General features: G+C 34.4%; 1 protein-coding gene across 1 annotated transcript; it reads right to left on the reverse strand.

Annotated features, from left to right (window-relative positions):
• Positions 1–9,300: 9,300 nt before the first annotated feature.
• On the reverse strand, positions 9,301–16,012 carry LOC115961796 (transcription factor MYB1R1-like). Its single transcript, XM_031080713.1, has 7 exons — positions 15,850–16,012; positions 14,895–15,100; positions 11,261–11,384; positions 9,883–10,094; positions 9,729–9,797; positions 9,506–9,631; positions 9,301–9,405 (listed from the first exon to the last, which is right to left on the reverse strand). The coding sequence occupies exons 1-7, from the start codon at positions 16,010–16,012 to the stop codon at positions 9,301–9,303; spliced, it is 1,005 nt and encodes a 334-aa protein (XP_030936573.1).
• Positions 16,013–19,375: the final 3,363 nt, after the last annotated feature.

Here is a 19,375-nt window from a genome sequence, read left to right on the forward strand (position 1 = left end):
TTTTTTTTTAAGGATAAACAAATAAAAAAAATTTAATTATTATATATAATTTTTTTTTTTTTTTCAGTTCAGGGTGTTCCCAGGAACACCCTGGGACCAACGTGGTGTCGCCACTATTTTCATCCCATGGTAAGTATGTCAATTAAAATAAAAGTTTATAATTCCATCTAAGAATCACTGATATGGAAGTCATAAGTTAATTCATTGAGTTTGAAATCAATTTAGATTTTTTTAAGAACTAATCTTAATAACTTGCAAACAAAACTTCTAGACTACACCAAAAGGATTATTATCATTTTTTTTTTTTTTTGTATAACCAACTTTTGTATTGACATTTATAGTAAAATTGAGTGTAAGTTATACTTATCTTAACTTTAAGCAACATTACACAACTAAGTTTTTATTTTTATTGAATGTGAATTTAGACAAATCCATCATTAAATTATATTTTCTTTTTATACTTTACTTATTGCTTGCAAAATTTCAAGATAATCAAATATCAATGACTATTCCATCTATCAAATGTTTAAATTATTCAATTTTTAATTATACATACAAGATGAGGTTTAGATCGAATCATCAAAAACATATGATCCGATAGTAGGATTTTTAAAATTTTAATTATTAAGTGATCTAATATTTTTAAAAGTGACACAAGGGTTAACTTAAATTCAACTCTTATAGTATTTAAGTAAGTCCATAAAGAACAAGACAACAAGCACCTTAGTTGTTTTTTTATAGATTGATATGATATAATTTTATCATATGATGTTTGATTCACGATGATTTAATTTTCTTTAGACACAAATTGCTTATCATATTAAGCACCTATCTCACCTGACCCAAAGGTTAATCTTAAACAAATGATTTTTATTTTAGCAAAAATACAATTAACACCCATTAATAAAAGGGTATGTTAAATAGGGGGTATAATTATTACTTAAAAATAGAACTTTTAAAACCATGAGTGTGTGGATATCCACCTTAATTTTAAGAAGGGAATCCATAAACCCTTAAAATGAGAATCAAGGCCCTTGGGCATATGAATTCTCTCGAACTATTTGTAATTACATGTAGGAATGTTTGGGCCAAAATGGCCCATTAGCATTAATTTTTGAAATACTTAGCAACAAAGCACTGTTTCGGAAATAATTAGGGAAATACCACTTTTTCGGGCCCTATAGCGGCGTTTTCCTGCAAAATTTTTTTATAAGTCCCATAACAGGTTCAAGGGGCCCTATAGTGGCGTTTTTAAGCCCTATAGTGACGTTTTTGGGCCCTATAGCGGCGTTTTCTTGCAAATTTTTTTATAAGTCCCATAACAGGTTCAAGGGACCCTATAGTGGCGTTTTTAAGCCCTATAGTGACGTTTTTGGGCCCTATAGCGGCGTTTTCCTGCAAAAATTTTTTATAAGTCCCCATAACAGGTTCAAGGGGCCCTATAGTGGCGTTTTTTAAGCCCTATAGTGACGTTTTCGGGCCCTATAGCGGCGTTTTCGGAAAAAGTGGTATTTCCCTAATTATTTCCGAAACAGTGCTCTGTTGCTAAATATTTCAAAAATTAATGCTAATGGGCCATTTTGGCCGGAATGTTTGGGTATCTAAGAGGATTCTAGGGAAACATAATCGACTACTTTGAATCAAACACAACTCAATAATGCACAAACCAATAATATAAATTCATTTTTTGTTATACTAAACTAAACGTAAATTGATTTTTTTTTTTTTTTTTTTGGTTGGTCAAGGGATGAAACACCCCTTCCTCCATTCTCACAATCCTCTCATTCTCTTATATTTTTTAAGAACAAAGTTTAGTTACAAAAATGATTATAACCTAATACTATATAAATAAAATAAATAATTCTATATATTTTGAAAATCTAATCGTTGAATTGTATATTCTTGACACTCTTAATATACATGTCAAATTTTGTGCCAATCAGATTTTATTTAAAATGTAATTTATAAGCTTATATTTTATGTAAAATTTTAAACTACAAAAACTTACAATTTAAACAATTTATTGATGACATAGCTATTGATATTTAATTTTCTAAATATTTTGCAAGCACGAAGGATATATGAAAAAGATGTAATTCAATGGTGATTTTGTCAAAATTCACTTCCAATGAAAAGGTATCGAGTAAAGTTGTAACCTTAGACTACAATTAATTTTGTAACTAAATTTTATCTATTTTTTAATATAAAAAATAAATTATGTGTAAATTTTATTTAAGGACAAAGTTCAACTACAAAATTAGTTGTAGTCTAACTACAACCTTATTCAATATCTTTTTATTAGAGGTGAATTTTAATAAATTTACCATTAGATTATATATATTTTCATCTTATATCCTCCATACTTGAAAATTTTCTATAAAATTAAAGATCAATAGTTATATCATCAAATATTTGTTAAAATTTCAAGTTTTTGTAGTTTAAAATAATGCATAAAATATAATCTTATAAATCATATAGTTAATAATATCCGATTAACAAAAAAAATTGACGTGTATTAAGAGTGTAAAGAATATACAGTCCAATAGTTAGATTTTTGAAATATGTAGTAATATTAATAATATTGAGTAATATTATAGCTTTAAGCTACAATCAATATCCCTAACCGCTGAGGAAGGGACCAAACTCAGTCTAACAAAATCAAAGAATCTGAAGCGCAAGGAGTATGTTCTAGCAGCAAAGTTCCTGACCAGACGCGCCATCAACGTGGACGTCATTGGACGAACCTTTAAACCACTGTGGAGAGCCCGAAACGAGTTCAAGATCAGGGAAGTGGACGACCATGTTCTGTTTTTTATATTTGAGTTGGAATCCGATGCTGAAAGAGTTCTAGCGCAGCAGCCTTGGTCCTTTGACAAGCACTTAGTGCTATTCCAGCGCTACGATTATAAGACTCCAGCGAAAAACCTGCGTTTCACAAAGGTTAATTTTTGGGTGCAAATACATGGATTACCGATGAGATTACTGGACCCAGAGACAGCAATAGAACTGGGTGAATCCATTGGAGCAATGTCAGAGACGGAAAACACAAAAGAGCTGGTGGGAAAGGATTTTGTCCGTGTTAAGGTGGAAGTCGATATCTCAAAACTGCTTTGTCGAGGTCGTAAGATAGATATAGGAGAAGACAATGATCGGTGGGTGTTCTTCAAATATGAAAAACTCCCTAATTTTTGTTACTGGTGTGGCCTTGTGTCCCATGATGAGAAGGATTGTGAAAAATGGCTAACGGGCAGAGGTTCCGAATCAATGGGAGTGCAGGGGTATGGTGCATGGCTCAAGGCGGCTCCTCACAACCCAGGAAAGTCAGCTTTTACAACGGTTCCAGGTATGGGTGATGGGCTTGGGGGTTCAAAGGCCAACAATCTCATGGAGAAAACAGAGAAGTCAGGGAAGCAGCCACCGGCGGAGGATCAAAACACCGATCGGACTCAGGCCTTCACAGAGCCACAAATGAACGTTGACCCCCAACATGTTTCAAACATGGAAATGGCGGAAAAAAGGGATGTCTCTCAGCAGATTCTACGCAAGAATTCCTCACAGAATATTCAGGTAATCAATGACATTCCTATTATATTTCCGTCTACCCATCCAAAAGATTTTGAGGACCAACTTGAAGAGATTGATACGGCTCTAAATAAGTTTGAATCCCATGATTTTAGAACACCAAATATGACAACTGGTTGCTCCATAGTTACAGCCCCTAATGGATAAAATTTAGGAGGTACGGTGAATAGGGGGGTCAGTGGGGAATTTCAGAATGTGGTTCACGTGGAAAATCAACCCTTGACTAACATATCTGGTACAGTTGAACTCAGAAAATGGAAGAAGTTGGCACGTAATAATCATAAGACAGAAGCAGACACACAACTCCCAGTAGCAGTAAAACGGGGAAGGGAAGAAGATGAGGAAATCCAACTCGAGTTACCTTACAAAAAACATCAGGTTTCAAGAGTGGATGGGCAGGACATTTCAATGGCGGAGGCTGTTCAACAGCCCCGCCAAGCACCATGAGTATTATTGTTTGGAACTGCCGTGGGCTTGGGAACCTGCGGACAGTGAAGGAGCTTGAAGTGATGATTCGGGCTAAAGATCCCTCCGTCGTGTTTTTAGCCGAAACATGGGCCGATGAAGCTAGGCTAAAAGAGATTAAACGTAAGATAGAATTTGACAATTTATTTTTTGTGGACAGAAATAATAGAGGGGGTGGCCTTGCTCTATATTGGAGGAATTCTATTGATGTACATGTAGACACATTTTCCAGGAACCATATTGATTCTATCATTAATAAAGGAAAGGAGGATGAATGGCGCTTCACAGATTTCTATGGAGAACCAGTAACCCATAAACGATTTGAGTCATGGAATAAGCTCCGGCAACTTCAGAAAAAATTTAATCTCCCTTGGTTGTGTGCCGGGGATTTTAATGAGATTTTAGGGAGCTCCGAGAAGATTGGAGGAAGTAATAGAAACCAAGCACAGATGCAGCTTTTTCGAGATGTGGTGGATGAATGTGGTTTCATTGACCTTGGATTCTCAGGTCATCGGTTCACATGGCAGAAGCACTTCAACACAGGTCAATCTATATGGGAGCGACTTGATCGAGCTTTTGCTACTAACGATTGGTTGTTAAGATTTGCAGGTACAAAGGTTCAGCATTTAACCGCAGATTCATCGGACCACAGTCCACTCTGGATTAATACCATGGGACTTGACCTTCACACAGCACCAAAACTCTTCAGATTTGAAGAAATGTGGCTGTCCGACCGGGGGTGCTCTGAAATAGTTGAGGCAATTTGGGAGGGTAGAGGCATGGAGGATCCAACACTTAGAACTGTGCACAAGATAGAGAAATGCGGAAAGGAGCTGCTGAAATGGAACAAGGAACACTTCGGCAATGTCCAAACTTTGCTGAAACAGAGAAGAAAGGAATTGATCCATGCAGAGAAGGAGGCCATGCAGACTGGTCAAAATTTTTGGCTGCTTGAGTTGAAAAAGGAGATAGATAGTTTGGTGGATAAAGAACAAAGAATGTGGCTTCAAAGGTCCAAAGTGTTATGGGCCTCCCAAGGTGATCGAAATTCCAAATTCTTTCACTGTAGGGCCACCCAACGAAGAAGAAAAAATGCAATCCTAAAGCTACGGACTTCAACTGGGCAATGGAGTACTTGTAATGAGGAAATAGCCGAGATGTTGGTGTCCTATTTCCAAGGACTTTTCACTTCAGCCGAAAGCCCAATGAGTGAGGAAGCCACCAATTCTATCCAAAAGGTGATTAGTGCTGACATGAACCACCAATTATCTTCAGACTTCACAGTATGGGAGGTACAAAAGGCTATCAATGAAATGGCTCCACTAAAAGCCCCTGGACCTGATGGCATGCCACCATTATTCTACCAGCACTTTTGGGGTACTCTTGGTAATGATGTATCACAATCTATTTTGCATTTTCTTAATTCCGCTACTTTACCTGAACATCTTAATCACACTTTTATTTCCCTCATTCCAAAAAATAAATCCCCTGAGCATGCTTCAGATTTTAGATCCATTAGCCTTTGCAATGTGCTCTACAAGATTTTCTCAAAAGTCTTGGCGAATAGACTCAAAACAATTTTACCAAATATTATTACTGAAAATCAGAGTGCTTTCACTAAAAGTAGACTTATTTCTGATAATATTTTGGTTGCTTTTGAGTCTCTACATAGCATGCAAAAACATTGTGGTAAGGAGAATTACATGGCTATTAAATTAGACATGAGTAAAGCCTATGACAGGGTGGAGTGGCCCTACCTGGAATCTGTGATGAGAAGGCTGGGTTTCACTGAAAAATGGATCAACCTGATGATGTTATGTGTCAAGACAGTGTCCTACTCTATTCTTGTGAATGGGGAACCTAAAGGGTGGATTAAACCTTCCAGGGGGATAAGACAATGAGATCCACTTTCACCTTTCCTTTTCCTGTTATGTACGGAGGGTTTACATGGCCTCATTACCAAGGCCGCTGCACAGGGTGACATTAAGGGTTATTCTCTTTGTAGAAATAGCCCTAGACTAACCCATCTCCTTTTTGCAGATGATAGTCTATTGTTTTGCAGGGCCACAATTCAGGAATGCCAGCAGATCATGAATATCCTTGAAGTATATGGCAAATGCTCGGGTCAACAAATCAACAAAAATAAAACCACCATCTTCTTCAGCAAGTCCACCTCTGAAGAAACTAAAGAGCAAATCAAAACTTCACTGGACGTACCTGAGATAGTGCAATATGAGAAGTATTTGGGGCTGCCATCACTAATAGGGAGACATAAGAAAGCTAGCTTTAACTTCATAAAAGAAAGGGTGTGGAGAAAACTTCAGGGGTGGAAGGAGAAGCTATTGTCTCAGGCAGGAAAGGAGATCCTTATCAAGGCAGTGGTTCAGGCGATACCGACCTATACAATGAGTTGTTTCAAACTCCCTTTGGAACTTTGTGCAGATATCGAGAGCCTCACTAGAAAGTTTTGGTGGGGGCAAAAAGGAGATAGAAGGAAAGTTCATTGGGTGAAGTGGGACACTCTCTGTAAACCAAAGATAGAGGGGGGCATGGGCTTCAAAGACCTAGCTAATTTCAATGATGCACTCTTGGCAAAGCAAGCATGGAGATTATTACACCAAAAAGATTCTTTATTCTATAGAATCTTCAAAGCGAGGTTCTTTCCCCATTGTTCCATCCTAGAAGCTCCTAACTCAAATAATGGTTCTTATGCATGGAGGAGTATTCTAAAAGGAAGAGACTTGTTGCTTAAGGGGGTCAGATGGAGGGTGGGATATGGAGAAGACATAAGTGTGTGGAATGATGCATGGTTGCCATCACCAACACAGACTCGGGTCACCTCACAAGTTGTACAAGGCTTTGAAGACATGAAAGTATCAGAACTCATTGATCCGGTCACTCATAAATGGGACCAGAACCTATTGCATGGACTCTTTACCCCTCATGAGGCAGAGCTCATTGCAAGCATCCCTCTGTGTCTGACTAAGGTGAAAGATGTAGTGGTTTGGCCCTTTACTCCTTCAGGTTGCTACACTGTGAAGTCTGGTTCGAAGTTCTTAGCTGCGGAGCAAACTAGAAACCAACAGCAAAGTCCTAATCCTAATGATAACGGATTGTGGAAGATGATCTGGGGTCTTTCGGTGCCACCCAAGGTTCGTAATTTCCTGTGGAGGGTCTGCCAAAACGCCCTTCCGACCAAGTGCAACCTCAAACAGCGGCATATACTGACTGAGGACACATGTGAGCTATGTAAGGGGGAAGTGGAAGACATATACCATGCACTGTGGGGTTGTAACCAGTTATCACAGGTGTGGGACTCAATCCCTTCTTTTGTTTTTAGAAACTCAAAATCCTTCCCCTTTATCCGAGAAGTGTTGAAGTTCACGCATGAAGAACAGAAAAATGTTGAGTTAATGGCTTCGATTATGTGGACCATTTGGCACCGCAGAAACCAAGTTCGAACATCAACAAAGGATTACCCATTGACACAAGTGATCCATGTAGCTACACAGGCTCTCGCCACATTCCAAGACTCTGTTTCTGGCACCCCAAAACAGAGCCGACACAGCACACAAATGCAGAGCAGGTGGTCACCTCCTCCGATGGGAATGATAAAGGTTAATTTCGACGGGGCCTTTTTCAGGGATATAAGGAAAGCTGGTATCGGAGTGGTAGTTCGGGACAGTAACAGGAAAGCCATAGCCACTCTGTCCGAACAAGCTAGTCTCCCCTTTTCCCCGGAGATAGCAGAAGCAATGGCAGCAGCCAGAGCAGTCTCTTTCGTACAAGGGCTTGGCTTTACTTCATTCATTTTGGAAGGAGATTCAGATAACGTAATAAATACCCTGAAGTCGGAAGAGATTTCCTTGTCAACCTATGGTCACATTCTTAGCTCTGCAAAATCACTGTTGGTAGACAGAAGTTGCGTATCTTTTTCCCATGTTCGCCGTTCTGGTAACACTGTAGCGCATAACCTAGCTAAACATGCTAGACATGTTAGAGGTTTTTCGATGTGGACTGAGAATGCTCCTCCACATCCGGATTATGTATTTCTTACCGATCACGGTTAATTCTTCTCAATAAAGATGATGTCTTCTTTCTCAAAAAAAAAAAAAAAAAAAAAAAAAAAAAAAAAAAAAAAAAAAAAAAAAGCTACGATCAATTTATAGCTAAACTTTGTCATTTACTTAATAACTCCCTTATATAATTTTTTTTTTTAAGTACAAATACTTAGTATATATTCAGTTAATAAGTTAAACTCAATATTCTTTTCAGACTAATCATCTAAAAGTTTTTGTTTAAAATTTTGGACTAATTGTAGTGTATTATATATCGAGTATAACAACTTGTATTCCCGAATTCTGAAAAATCAATGGTTCCGTTTCTCCTTTAGGTACTCTTTCATCTTCTGTCTTTCACGCCATGTGTATTGTAAAAATTTATGCATAAAAATATGTGTGCAAGTGTTTTGGGTGTCTGATTAAATGGTCAATTTTTATTTATTTTTACATTATTTTTTCACATTATCTAGATTATACAATGTATAATTATATACGGAATATTAAAAGCATTGTCTTAATTTGTATGCCGGAATCTCAGTTCAATTTGTGAGTAGTAATATAAGCCAATTTCTGTTTGATTGGTCAATAGTAATATAAACCCATGAACGGACCTTTATATATGCCATTCAGGTAATATATATACTTCCCACCTTATATCTAATAAAATTAGATGAACATTTTTTGCAAAGGGGTTTCAATGTTTTGGATGTTACTTATATTAATCTTTCAACTTCGAAAATATGAAAATGTAAAATGAATTGATTTTATAAAATATATTTTTCTCTTTTATCCTAGCCTCTAAAATAAACAAGACAGAGAATATAATAACTAAAATTGACACCTACTTAATTAAAGAAAATGGTGTAGGTCATATTACCTTGCAGACTGATATAATTAGCAATAGTTGATGTAAAATTGGTGGCTTTGCCACAGGTTTATTTATTGCAAAAGAGGAAAAGAAAATGAAGGCAGATAGTGTAATATATGTCAAAGTTAAAATATATATATATATATATATATATATATCATTAGAAATGTGATCAATACTATTTGTACACGTTTCATTTCTTAAATAAAATTTCTACTATATATCTCCCAAAAAGAAGATTAGAAAAAAAAAAAAAAAAAGTATAGCCATCAACTGATAGATCAAAATGCAAAAATAAGCTTCAATCCATCAAATAATTTCATGTCACGGCTCTTGACGCCTGAGAGGATATCTTTGCTCCGGGGTAGGTATGAGGATGTCCAATTTCAAGTTCAACGACATTCTTGCACTCATTGAAGCCCTACTATGCTGTGAAATTAAACACAGTTTAAATCATTTTTTATTTTAGTAACATACAAATTATCAATGCAACAAAATTAAATGTAGCAAAAATCAAATCGTTTCTTACAATGGAAGGAATCGAATGGTAATTTGGAGCACCAAATACTGGGGGCCGCATTTGAGCAGGTGATGGAATATGCATGGAGACATGTGGGTATCGGTTCACCAATGCCAAAGCTTGAGAGCTACTAGCCTGTTCCAATAGAAGCCATAGGACATAAGTCAAATAACATCTTGTTTTACACTATATGTGTGTGTGTGTAAAAATTTGGGGATGGATGGAGTTATACCCCTAATGACGACGTTTCAGTATCACTTTTCTCCATATGTGAAACTGAAAAATCCTTTGGAGCTAGTTCCTGTAAGTGCATGATTATAGTCACATCTATGAAATATGTGTGTGAGAGAGCAAGAGAGAAGAAGGGAGAGGCAGAGAAATATTACAGTTTCATTTAGAGATACGTCGAATACACTTGATCTAGGTTTCTTCTTATCGATTGCAGCTTTTCGCAAAAAATATTTCTGAGCATGACTAGCAACCTGGGATGGGGACCTGGTGGTAACAAACTTCTGTGAAATTCCTTTCCAATCACCTCTTCCAAGCTTCTTCAAACCAATTAGGAATATTTTGTGCTCTTCTTCAGTCCATCGCTTCCCTGAACAAATAATCAACAAAGTACGTTACAAAGTATTTTACAAACTACTACTAACATTTATGTTCAACACTAACTTCCTTTTAGTAAACACCAAATTGACACAAGATTTCTTTTTCATTTTCAGTTTTTTGTAGAAAAAAAAATAAAGGAATTTGATGGGGCCTAACTTCTTTTTAGTAAACACCAGATTGACACAAGATTTCTTTTTCATTTTCAGTTTTTTTCTTTAGGGGGAAAAAAAGGAATTTGATGGGGTCAACCGTTGTTGTGCTACAAGCGTGGATATATACATAAGAATTTAAATTAATAAATTTAAATTTATGAATATTTTAATAAATGCTAGTCAATTTTACTCTCCACAAATCAATCTAGAAATTAAAGTATGTTCATATGTAATCATAGCCTGTATGTAGTCATGAAACTTGGAAATCAGATTTCATTCTAAAATATATCGGACAAAATACCACAATAAAAAAAAATTAAAAAAAATTAAAATCCCATCTAAAATTATAATTTCTCATATAAATATGTTTTACTGAAGATCCTTTCACCCAACGAAACCAATACTATAAGGAAAAGCAGTGATGAATTCCACCAGAAATTAAAATTAAAATATATTTTTATTTTATGAATTAAAGTAGTAAAAATTAGTAAGTAATAGGCAAATATAGATTGCCAATTTCTAATATTTAAAAAAAATAGAAAAATATAAATAAGTAAACTATTTTTATAGAACAAGAAAATATTAAAATTGCGAAACCATAATCCTTTAAATATAATATAAAAAAAAAAAAAAAAAAACATCCACCCAAAAATATAAATAAGTAAACCAAAACCAAATTAAAACTGAAAGTAGTTTTTCTTTTAATGAATTGAAAGTACTATTTTTAAAAAACAAGCAAATATATAGATTGCCAAACCATAATCATTTAAATATAAATTTTTTTTAAGAAAACAAAGAAACAAACAAGTCTCACTTACACAAAACGCAAGATGTACTTATAAATCGAAATCAATCGAAACACACACAAAAATTCACTTACAAATAGGAACACTAACAGAAGAACTAATAATATCGAACACAATATATAAAAACTAAAAAACGAATTGGACATAATATTATGTATATATAATTAAACTCTTCGTTCTCTCAAGAACAGCCTTACGTTGACTAACGCCATCAGCAAGATCCTCAGCATCATCTTCGCTATCATTGTTCTCGACCTTTTCCGAGCTCGGATTTCCCATGCTAACGCTCTTCTTCATAGGATTATGATTATCTACGTTGTTCTGGAAACACAAACCAAAATTTTTGACGCAATCAGCATTGCTACTGTGATTGCCAGTGACAAAAATACTAGAATTATTATTGTGACTATTACCGCTATATTTGTGACTCTACAGATTGTTACATGCACCAACAGATTCACTCTCCATTGTTCTCTCTTCCAAAAAAAAAATCCTACTATATTTTTCACTCTTTTGCAATAAAAAATAAAAAAAAATTTAAAAATAAAAAAGAAAAGAAAAGAAAATTCTATTTGTAGATTTCAGATATTTCAATTAGTAAAGTCTCTAATATTTGAATAAGATATATTTTTGGGGTTCAATTTGCCACCTACATCAAAAACTAATTGGTGTCTTGGTCTAATAATAAAATACTATCATCTAGAACACACGTCATAAGTTAAAACTCTCTCAAAAAAAAAAAAAAAAATTGAATATGTCGGTGCAGCCTTAGAAGCTGTATAGTTTTATGGTCGTGTGTGTTACAAGTTTTCAGACTTTTAAACCTTAAAGATTTATAGTTTGGCCCTCAAAGTTTTTCATTAGTCCTAAAAAAATATCTTATAAATTTGAATTATTAAAAAAAAATCCAAATACAAGACAGCAATTAAAGAAAACCTTTTCTCTTCAACCAAATTTCAAATTTGCAATATATATAAATATATAATCTGATATTTGAAGCCATACCTTAGGAATGGGTAACTGAGTCAAGAGTTCCTCACTCATTTCTGCTCTGCTCTGATTTTTGAGCTTTTTATATGGTGTGACTGTGTGTGAAGGGGTAGAAGATTTATTTAGCTAAAAGAAAGCGTAAAAATTTCTTGAATAAAATGACGACTTAAGGTCCCATAATTAGTCAATTCATCCTTGCATGATTCGCATCCTTTTGATGGCGTTGGTAGGATAAATCAATTTCTGCTAATTATGACAATGGTAATTGTGAAGAAATAATGAGGACATCCCTCTATGAATTAGGAACTAGACATAACAAATATACTAAAATTATGGAGATAAAGATAATGATCTTGTTGTTGAAAGAATGTGGACATAAGAAAAGTCAACAACTTGCCACTTGATTATTATTATTATTATTTTTTAGTTTTTAACTCTAGAATTATTGGTAGTTTAAGGGTATTTTTTGTGATATCATTTTAGAGGATATATTTGGAAATATCAATTTAAAATAATTATTAAAAATAAACAGTAGTTTATCTATTCTAATATTGTTAATGTTGGCTCTGAATTAGTTGTATTTAAAGTTTAAATTTTGTTAGATTTCTGAATTTTTTTTTTTAATTAGTTGTATTTACAGTTTAATTTTTTTTTTTAGATATCTGAATTCAAAAAAAAAAAAAAAAAGTGAATGATAAAAAAAATATTCAAATTGGGTCTAACTTTAAAGAATAGAGAATATGGCATAAGAGTTTGTGAAAAATAAGTGGTTAATTGTGTAGCACTTAACCCTCTTCAAGGCTTTGAGTATATAACATTTAAACCACATGGGGTTTCGAGTGTAATAATAAATAAATAAATAAATAAATAAAACAGCCCTCTAATAATGGTTTATATGAAAATAATATGGACCCATATTAATACATGTGCAATTCATTGCTTTTATTCATAAATGTTAAGCGATTTATGCATATAACAAATTAATAACCCCACATAAGTATTCCACTCAAAAACTTTAGGGGTTTGGTGTTTTATGAAAAAAAGATATGGGGTTTTATGTATTTCTCCCTTAAAAAAAAAAAAAAAAAAAAAGGACGATACCTAAATAATTAATGCTACCAGCTACATTAACATATTAATTATGCATGTTTTATTTTTATATTTTGTTAGATTATGCAAAATTTTCATTTTTAAGAAAATTGCATGCAGGAATGTTTGAGGATTTAAGAGGACCAAGGAATCGTAAATGAATATTCTGAACCAAACGCAACCTTTCAATCCACAAACCAAACCAATAATAGGACTTCATTTTTTGTTATACTAAGCATAATGTGAATTGAATGAAGAATCAATTTTACTTAATAACTCTCCTTCATAATATTTCAAAAAATGACACAAATTGAAAAAAAAAAAAAAAAAAAAATTATAGCCATCAACTGATGATAAATCAAAATGCAAAAATAAGTTTCGAAGCATCAAAATTTTCATGTCACTCTAATAGCTGTAGATGTCTGATGAGAGGATAACTTTGCTCTGTGGTGAGGTAGTCCAATTGTATGCTCCACACAGCAAGCTTTTGGTTTCTTTTCTTTTAGCTATTACTTTTTATGAAAACAATCTTTCGAGAAGGAAGAGGCTGGAAAACAGAGTGCTTCGTCGATGGTTTTGAGCCACATAGAGTTCCCGACTGAAGTTGTATGTAATTTGGATTCAAAAAATAAAATAAAATCAGAAATCACCGTAATATAGAATGTCCATTGGGTTTTTTTTTTTTTTTTTTTAATCATACATTATCAAGATGTTTTTCTCATAAGAAAATTTTTGTTATATCACCAAGTAACAGTAATTTGCACACAATCAAACAAAATAAACAATAGAAAGCCCAAAAGAAATTGACAAAATCATTCCAATGGCAAAACAAGTCACTTCCAAATGAGAGTGGAAACAAGTACCAAGTAAAATTATTAAGGACAAGCAGTTGATATAATATAAGACACAACCACCCATAACCAAATAAATCAAAATATTGGATGAAGAAATTAAATGAGATTCATAATGTTACATAAGCATGGACTTTTAGCTATTCTTAATTAAATTGAAAACGCATTAGGACAAAAATTAAAATAAACAAACAAAAGAGTAATAATAGTGGGCGCATCCTAGGGCAATGCTCATATATCCAGAAGAGGGTAACTAGTATTGAAGGATTAGAATTGTAAATTTGACATGGTTTAGTTAGGACCATTAGATTTCCTATCAGCCATGTATCTTACATTTGTTTAACAATGGAAGAGAAAGGGAAAGGAGCAGGACCCATCTAATTATCCAATAATACAGATAAAACAACCACTATGTTGATATCTTAAAATCAGTTAAAATCAATTTAATTTTAATACCATATAATATATCAATTTAAAAAATAAAATGCGGTAAAAATCAAATTATATCTCACCATTGAAGGAATTCGACAGTAATTGGAGCACCAAATAAAGTGGATGGAATTTGAGCGTGCGGTTGAACATCCATGCAAACTTATGGGAATCGATTCTCATTATACTGATATGCTGAAGCAGTCTATAACATTGAAGCAAGCTATTGAAGATTAGTAGACGCCATAACAAGGTAACAACGGTATTTTAACATACTGTTTACACTATATTTGAATAAACTTAGGATGGATAGAGACTTACATCCATTGCTTTTTCAACAACACTTTTCACTGTACTTGAAACCGAGGAATTCTTTGGAGCAAGTTCATGTAAGCCCACGATTCTAGTCAAATCTATGAAATGTGTGTGAAAGAGAGGTAGAGAGAGGAGGGGAGAGGGAGAGAAATATTACAGCTTCATTCAGAGATAAGTCAAACACACTCGTTTTCTTCTTATCAATTGCAGTCTGTCGCAGATAATATTTCTGTGCATGACTAGCAACCTGGGATGTGGACCTGGTCTTCACAAATCTCCGTGAAATTCCTCTCCAATTACCTTTCCTAAGCTCCTTCAGACCAGTTAGAAACAGTCTCTGCTCTTGCTCAGTCCATCGCTTCCCTAAACAAACAAAAAATAAATAAATAAATTACAAAGTACTAATTATATTTATGTTCAACGCTAACTTATTTTTAGAAAACACCAAATTGTCACAATGTTTTACGTTCTTAAAAAAAGAAAACAAACAAAATACAGGAATTTGATGGGGTCAGCCATTGTTGTGCTACAAGTACAAATATATGTAGGAATACAAATTAATAAATTTTAATTACTGAATAGTTTAATAAATGGTACTCAGTTTTACTCTCCAAAAATCAATCTGGAAAAAAGCGTGCACACACACAAAATTAATAACACCCCATCTAAAATTATAATATGAAATATAAATTAGTAGATTTTACTGAGGCTCCATTAACCCCAAAAAGCCAAATAAAAAGAAAACACACTGATGAATTCCATCAAAAACTAACATTTAAAAGTATGTTTGTTTTTTAATAACGAATTAAAGTTGTAAAAATTGTAATAAACAAGCAAATATATAGATTGCCTAACTCTAGTTTTTAAAAAGTAGAAAAAGATAAAAATCAAAATAAGCAAATCCCATATACACACAAAACACAACATGTTATAAATCAAAACATATAGAACAACACTAATATATATGTGTATATAGAAAGTGAATTTGAAAATTATATCCTACTTTCTCTCAGCATCAATATCAATTTCGTTCTCAATGTTTTTGGAACTCCGATTTTCAATGCTAACGCTCTTGTTCAAATCATGATCATCTCCGTTTTGGAAATACACACCGAAAATTTTGATGCGGCCAGCATTGTCAGTATTGCCAGTGGCAACACTAACATTGTTATTATTATAATTGCCAATCGAACTACTAGTATTGTTACTGTTGTAATTGCCAGAGACAACAGTAGTAGTAGTATTGTTATTGTTTTTCTTATTGTAGATACTCATTTTCGCGACACATTTTCTACATGTCTGATTCAACCAAGCCCGAATTCATTGTGGGCTCACATCATTTATTATATTTTATTTTATTTTATTCTTTTAAAGATAGCTCAAGCCCATGTGACTTACGGGGGAAATTGAGGAAGTGGGGTTTGGAGGGTATGGGTAGGTTCCTTTTAGACCTTTTGCATGAGCCCAACCCATGCGTGCTACCAAGTGGACAAGGGACACTGGTAGCACTTTAGGCTAATAGAGGAGGTCTTGTATTCAAAATTTTCACCCCAAAACAGTTTTAATGCTCTAGGTGATTGTGGCCCAAAGTTTATACCCAAACCCTTTTTTTCCTTTAAACATAGTTGGCTTCCATTGGCCAACTCCATCTGCTAGCCCTCACTTAGGTAAGCCTCCCAATGGTCTGAAATTTCTGACCAAAGGCAACCAATTAATGAAAACCCACTTTATTTCCAAAATCATGCTAAAAGCGTACTAAACTCTTGCCTAAACAAAAGCAACCCAAGCCAAAACACCAAAATAGTATCATAGGGGATAAAAGCCTCTTCCACTACTCAAAAACCAGTCAAGAGCAACACCCCAAACTCTATATAAAACTCTCTCTTTAGCTCATAATGAAACTAGCCATGTTCTACCCACATACCTGAAACTTCAAAGCAAAACCCCATTCAACTAGTCAACAATCTCATAATTTCGAAGTTTGGGGGTGGAAATATGGGTATAGGGGAACCTTACCTCTCTTCCTCACAACCTCTCTCAATCTCCTCTTCTTAGTGACTGTGGGTCGAAATTTCAGACCTGTTGAACCACATTTTCCTTATAGAGTAGAAAATTGAGAGCAAGAACCCACTGAGCCAGGAAACATTCTCACAATTCTGAACCTTAGGGGTGGAAATAGGGGTACAGGAGAACCTTCCCTCTCTTCCTCACAACCTCTTCCAATTCCCTCTTCTCGGTGACTGTGAGTCGAAGTTTCCGACCTGTTATGTTTTTATGTTTTTTCTACACTTTTATTATTAGCATTTTGATTCTTTCTTGTCAAAACACCATTAGCCTTTTCTTCACTATATATTTGGAATTTTGGACCATTCTCGCATTTTCGACCCTTGTCGCAAAAACGTCCCCAACACTTACTACATGTTGAAAAGTTGTGGCCGTTGAGCCCACACTGCAAGCACCTTCTTACAATCACAGATCCACTCACCATTGTTCACTCTCCCAAAACACACAGCCCTACAATAATTCTCTCTCTGGTGTAATAGACAAAAGAGAATAGAAAACGTTGATCTCTCTGTTTGAATGGCTAAGTATATATATTATGTTGTTCATGTCCTTTTTTTTTTGTAAGTGTTGTTCATGTCCTAATCCTACTACCACTAGAACACTTAATTATTTTATAAAAAAATAAAGTATTTGTTTGCCAACCACTAGAACACTTAATTATTTTATAAAAAAAATAAAGTATTTGTTTGCCAACTAATTGGATAAGTCGGTGATAAGTAATTCATAGTTTTTACTCTTGCTTTTCGGACAATAGAGTATGGTCCTGATATTACAAGTTTTAGGATTTAAACCTTTAATTTTTTAAATTAGTTAAAAAAACCGCCCAAAAAAAAAAACAAAAAAATAAATAAATCAAAATACGTAACAAAAAATAAATCCTTTTCTCTCTTCAATGGTTCAACCAAAAATTCAAATCAGCAAAATATATATATAATCTGATATTAGAAATTATACATACCTTACGAATGGGTAAATGTGTACACACGCTTGCATCTAGTTGAGACCACCTCGCCTCACCAGAGGATCCATTCCTTCGCAACCACCGCCGCAGACTTGAGTGAGATGAGAGGTCATACTCGTTTCTGTTTTGGTCTGAGTCACCAGGGAATTGTAGGAACAATTCACCTCAATCCACTCACAACATTTTTTTACTTTTACTTTTCTTTATTTTTTTACTTAATTGTTAAAATTGAAAGTTATTTTTACAATTTTAAATCTCAACCATTCATACTAATTGTATCAGGTGCTATTGCACCTGATTTCAATCTGAAATTGAAGTGTTGTAGTTCAATTGCTTTTACATTATTACTATTTAAAAAATAAAATTAAAAAAATAAATATTTGTTGCTTTTATATTTTTTAGAAATGCAATGTTCACAATATTTTCAAAAACATTTTCACAATAAATTATAAGGGGCAAATTGTTATTTGTTGTTATAGGTGATCAAAAAAATAATTTAAGTTGTGAATTTAAATTAGAATTGTGGGGGTGAAAGACCAGGGAGCCCATACCTATGTATATGTTGGGCCAAGGGCCCAGTCCGAGGAAGAACTCCTCCTTGGCCAGGCAAGGCCGAGGACAAAAGGAACGGTCTACCATTGAGAATGACACTCCAGACCATTCCGTGGAAGAAGATAAGTATTAAGAAAGAACAATACAAAGGAAGACATAGAAATATCTAAGAGAAAACTGCTACTATTGCATTAAATGCTCTGCAGCTAACTGAACCATACTTTGCAGCCTTTACAAACACTCCCAAAAACTTTGGGAAGGGGCTGATGGGATAAGTATCAGTATTATTAATCTAAATCTACATGTGGACGATGGAAATGAGAGGAAAATAGTATAAAATAGAGGAGAATGGAAAAAAGAAGCCTGGAACAAATCTGGAGACCAAACTTGTAGCAAAGTATTACAAACAATATTTAAGAATCAATCTCCTCGGGTAAAATCCAAGGACGTCTCTCCTTAGTAAATCTATGTTATCTTTCTTTCTTTATCATCAAGACCTATTGGTCGATCATCTGATTCGCTAAGGTCCAAGTTTCTAACCCATTCTCTACAAATTCATTATATTGGGCTCATTGGACCAAGACTCCATACATATTAGGATTGGGCCCCAAATTGTGGCCTTATAATTGGCATCGTCTATGGGAACCTGGTGTTTTAGTGAGTTGAACGCTCAACATACCGAGGCGATGCAGCAATATATCGACCATTGGTGAAGGAGACCGTTTTGGTCGTGGCGCATGCTATGCAAAGGATTGCTCCATACGAAACTATATTGGGGGCTTTTAATATCAAATATATATCTTGTGCCTCCGTCAAGGGCCAGGCTCTCACGGACCTAGTGGCCGAGATCACTAAACCCTCGCTAGATGAAATGACAAAAGCACAGCATATAGATGGAAAATTAGTTGACACGGTCTCGCTGCGTGGGATCCTTTGTCCAGAATGGTATATGTTGATGGCACTACAAATCAAAGGTGATCCGAAGTGTGGCTAGTTCTACTATCTCTATAAAGTGCTTAAACAGAACCTAACGCATGCCTGAGTCCTCGGACTAGATGCTT

Source organism: Quercus lobata, chromosome 9 (genome assembly GCF_001633185.2).
Source record: "Quercus lobata isolate SW786 chromosome 9, ValleyOak3.0 Primary Assembly, whole genome shotgun sequence".
In the NCBI taxonomy this organism is placed as follows: Eukaryota; Viridiplantae; Streptophyta; class Magnoliopsida; order Fagales; family Fagaceae; genus Quercus; species Quercus lobata.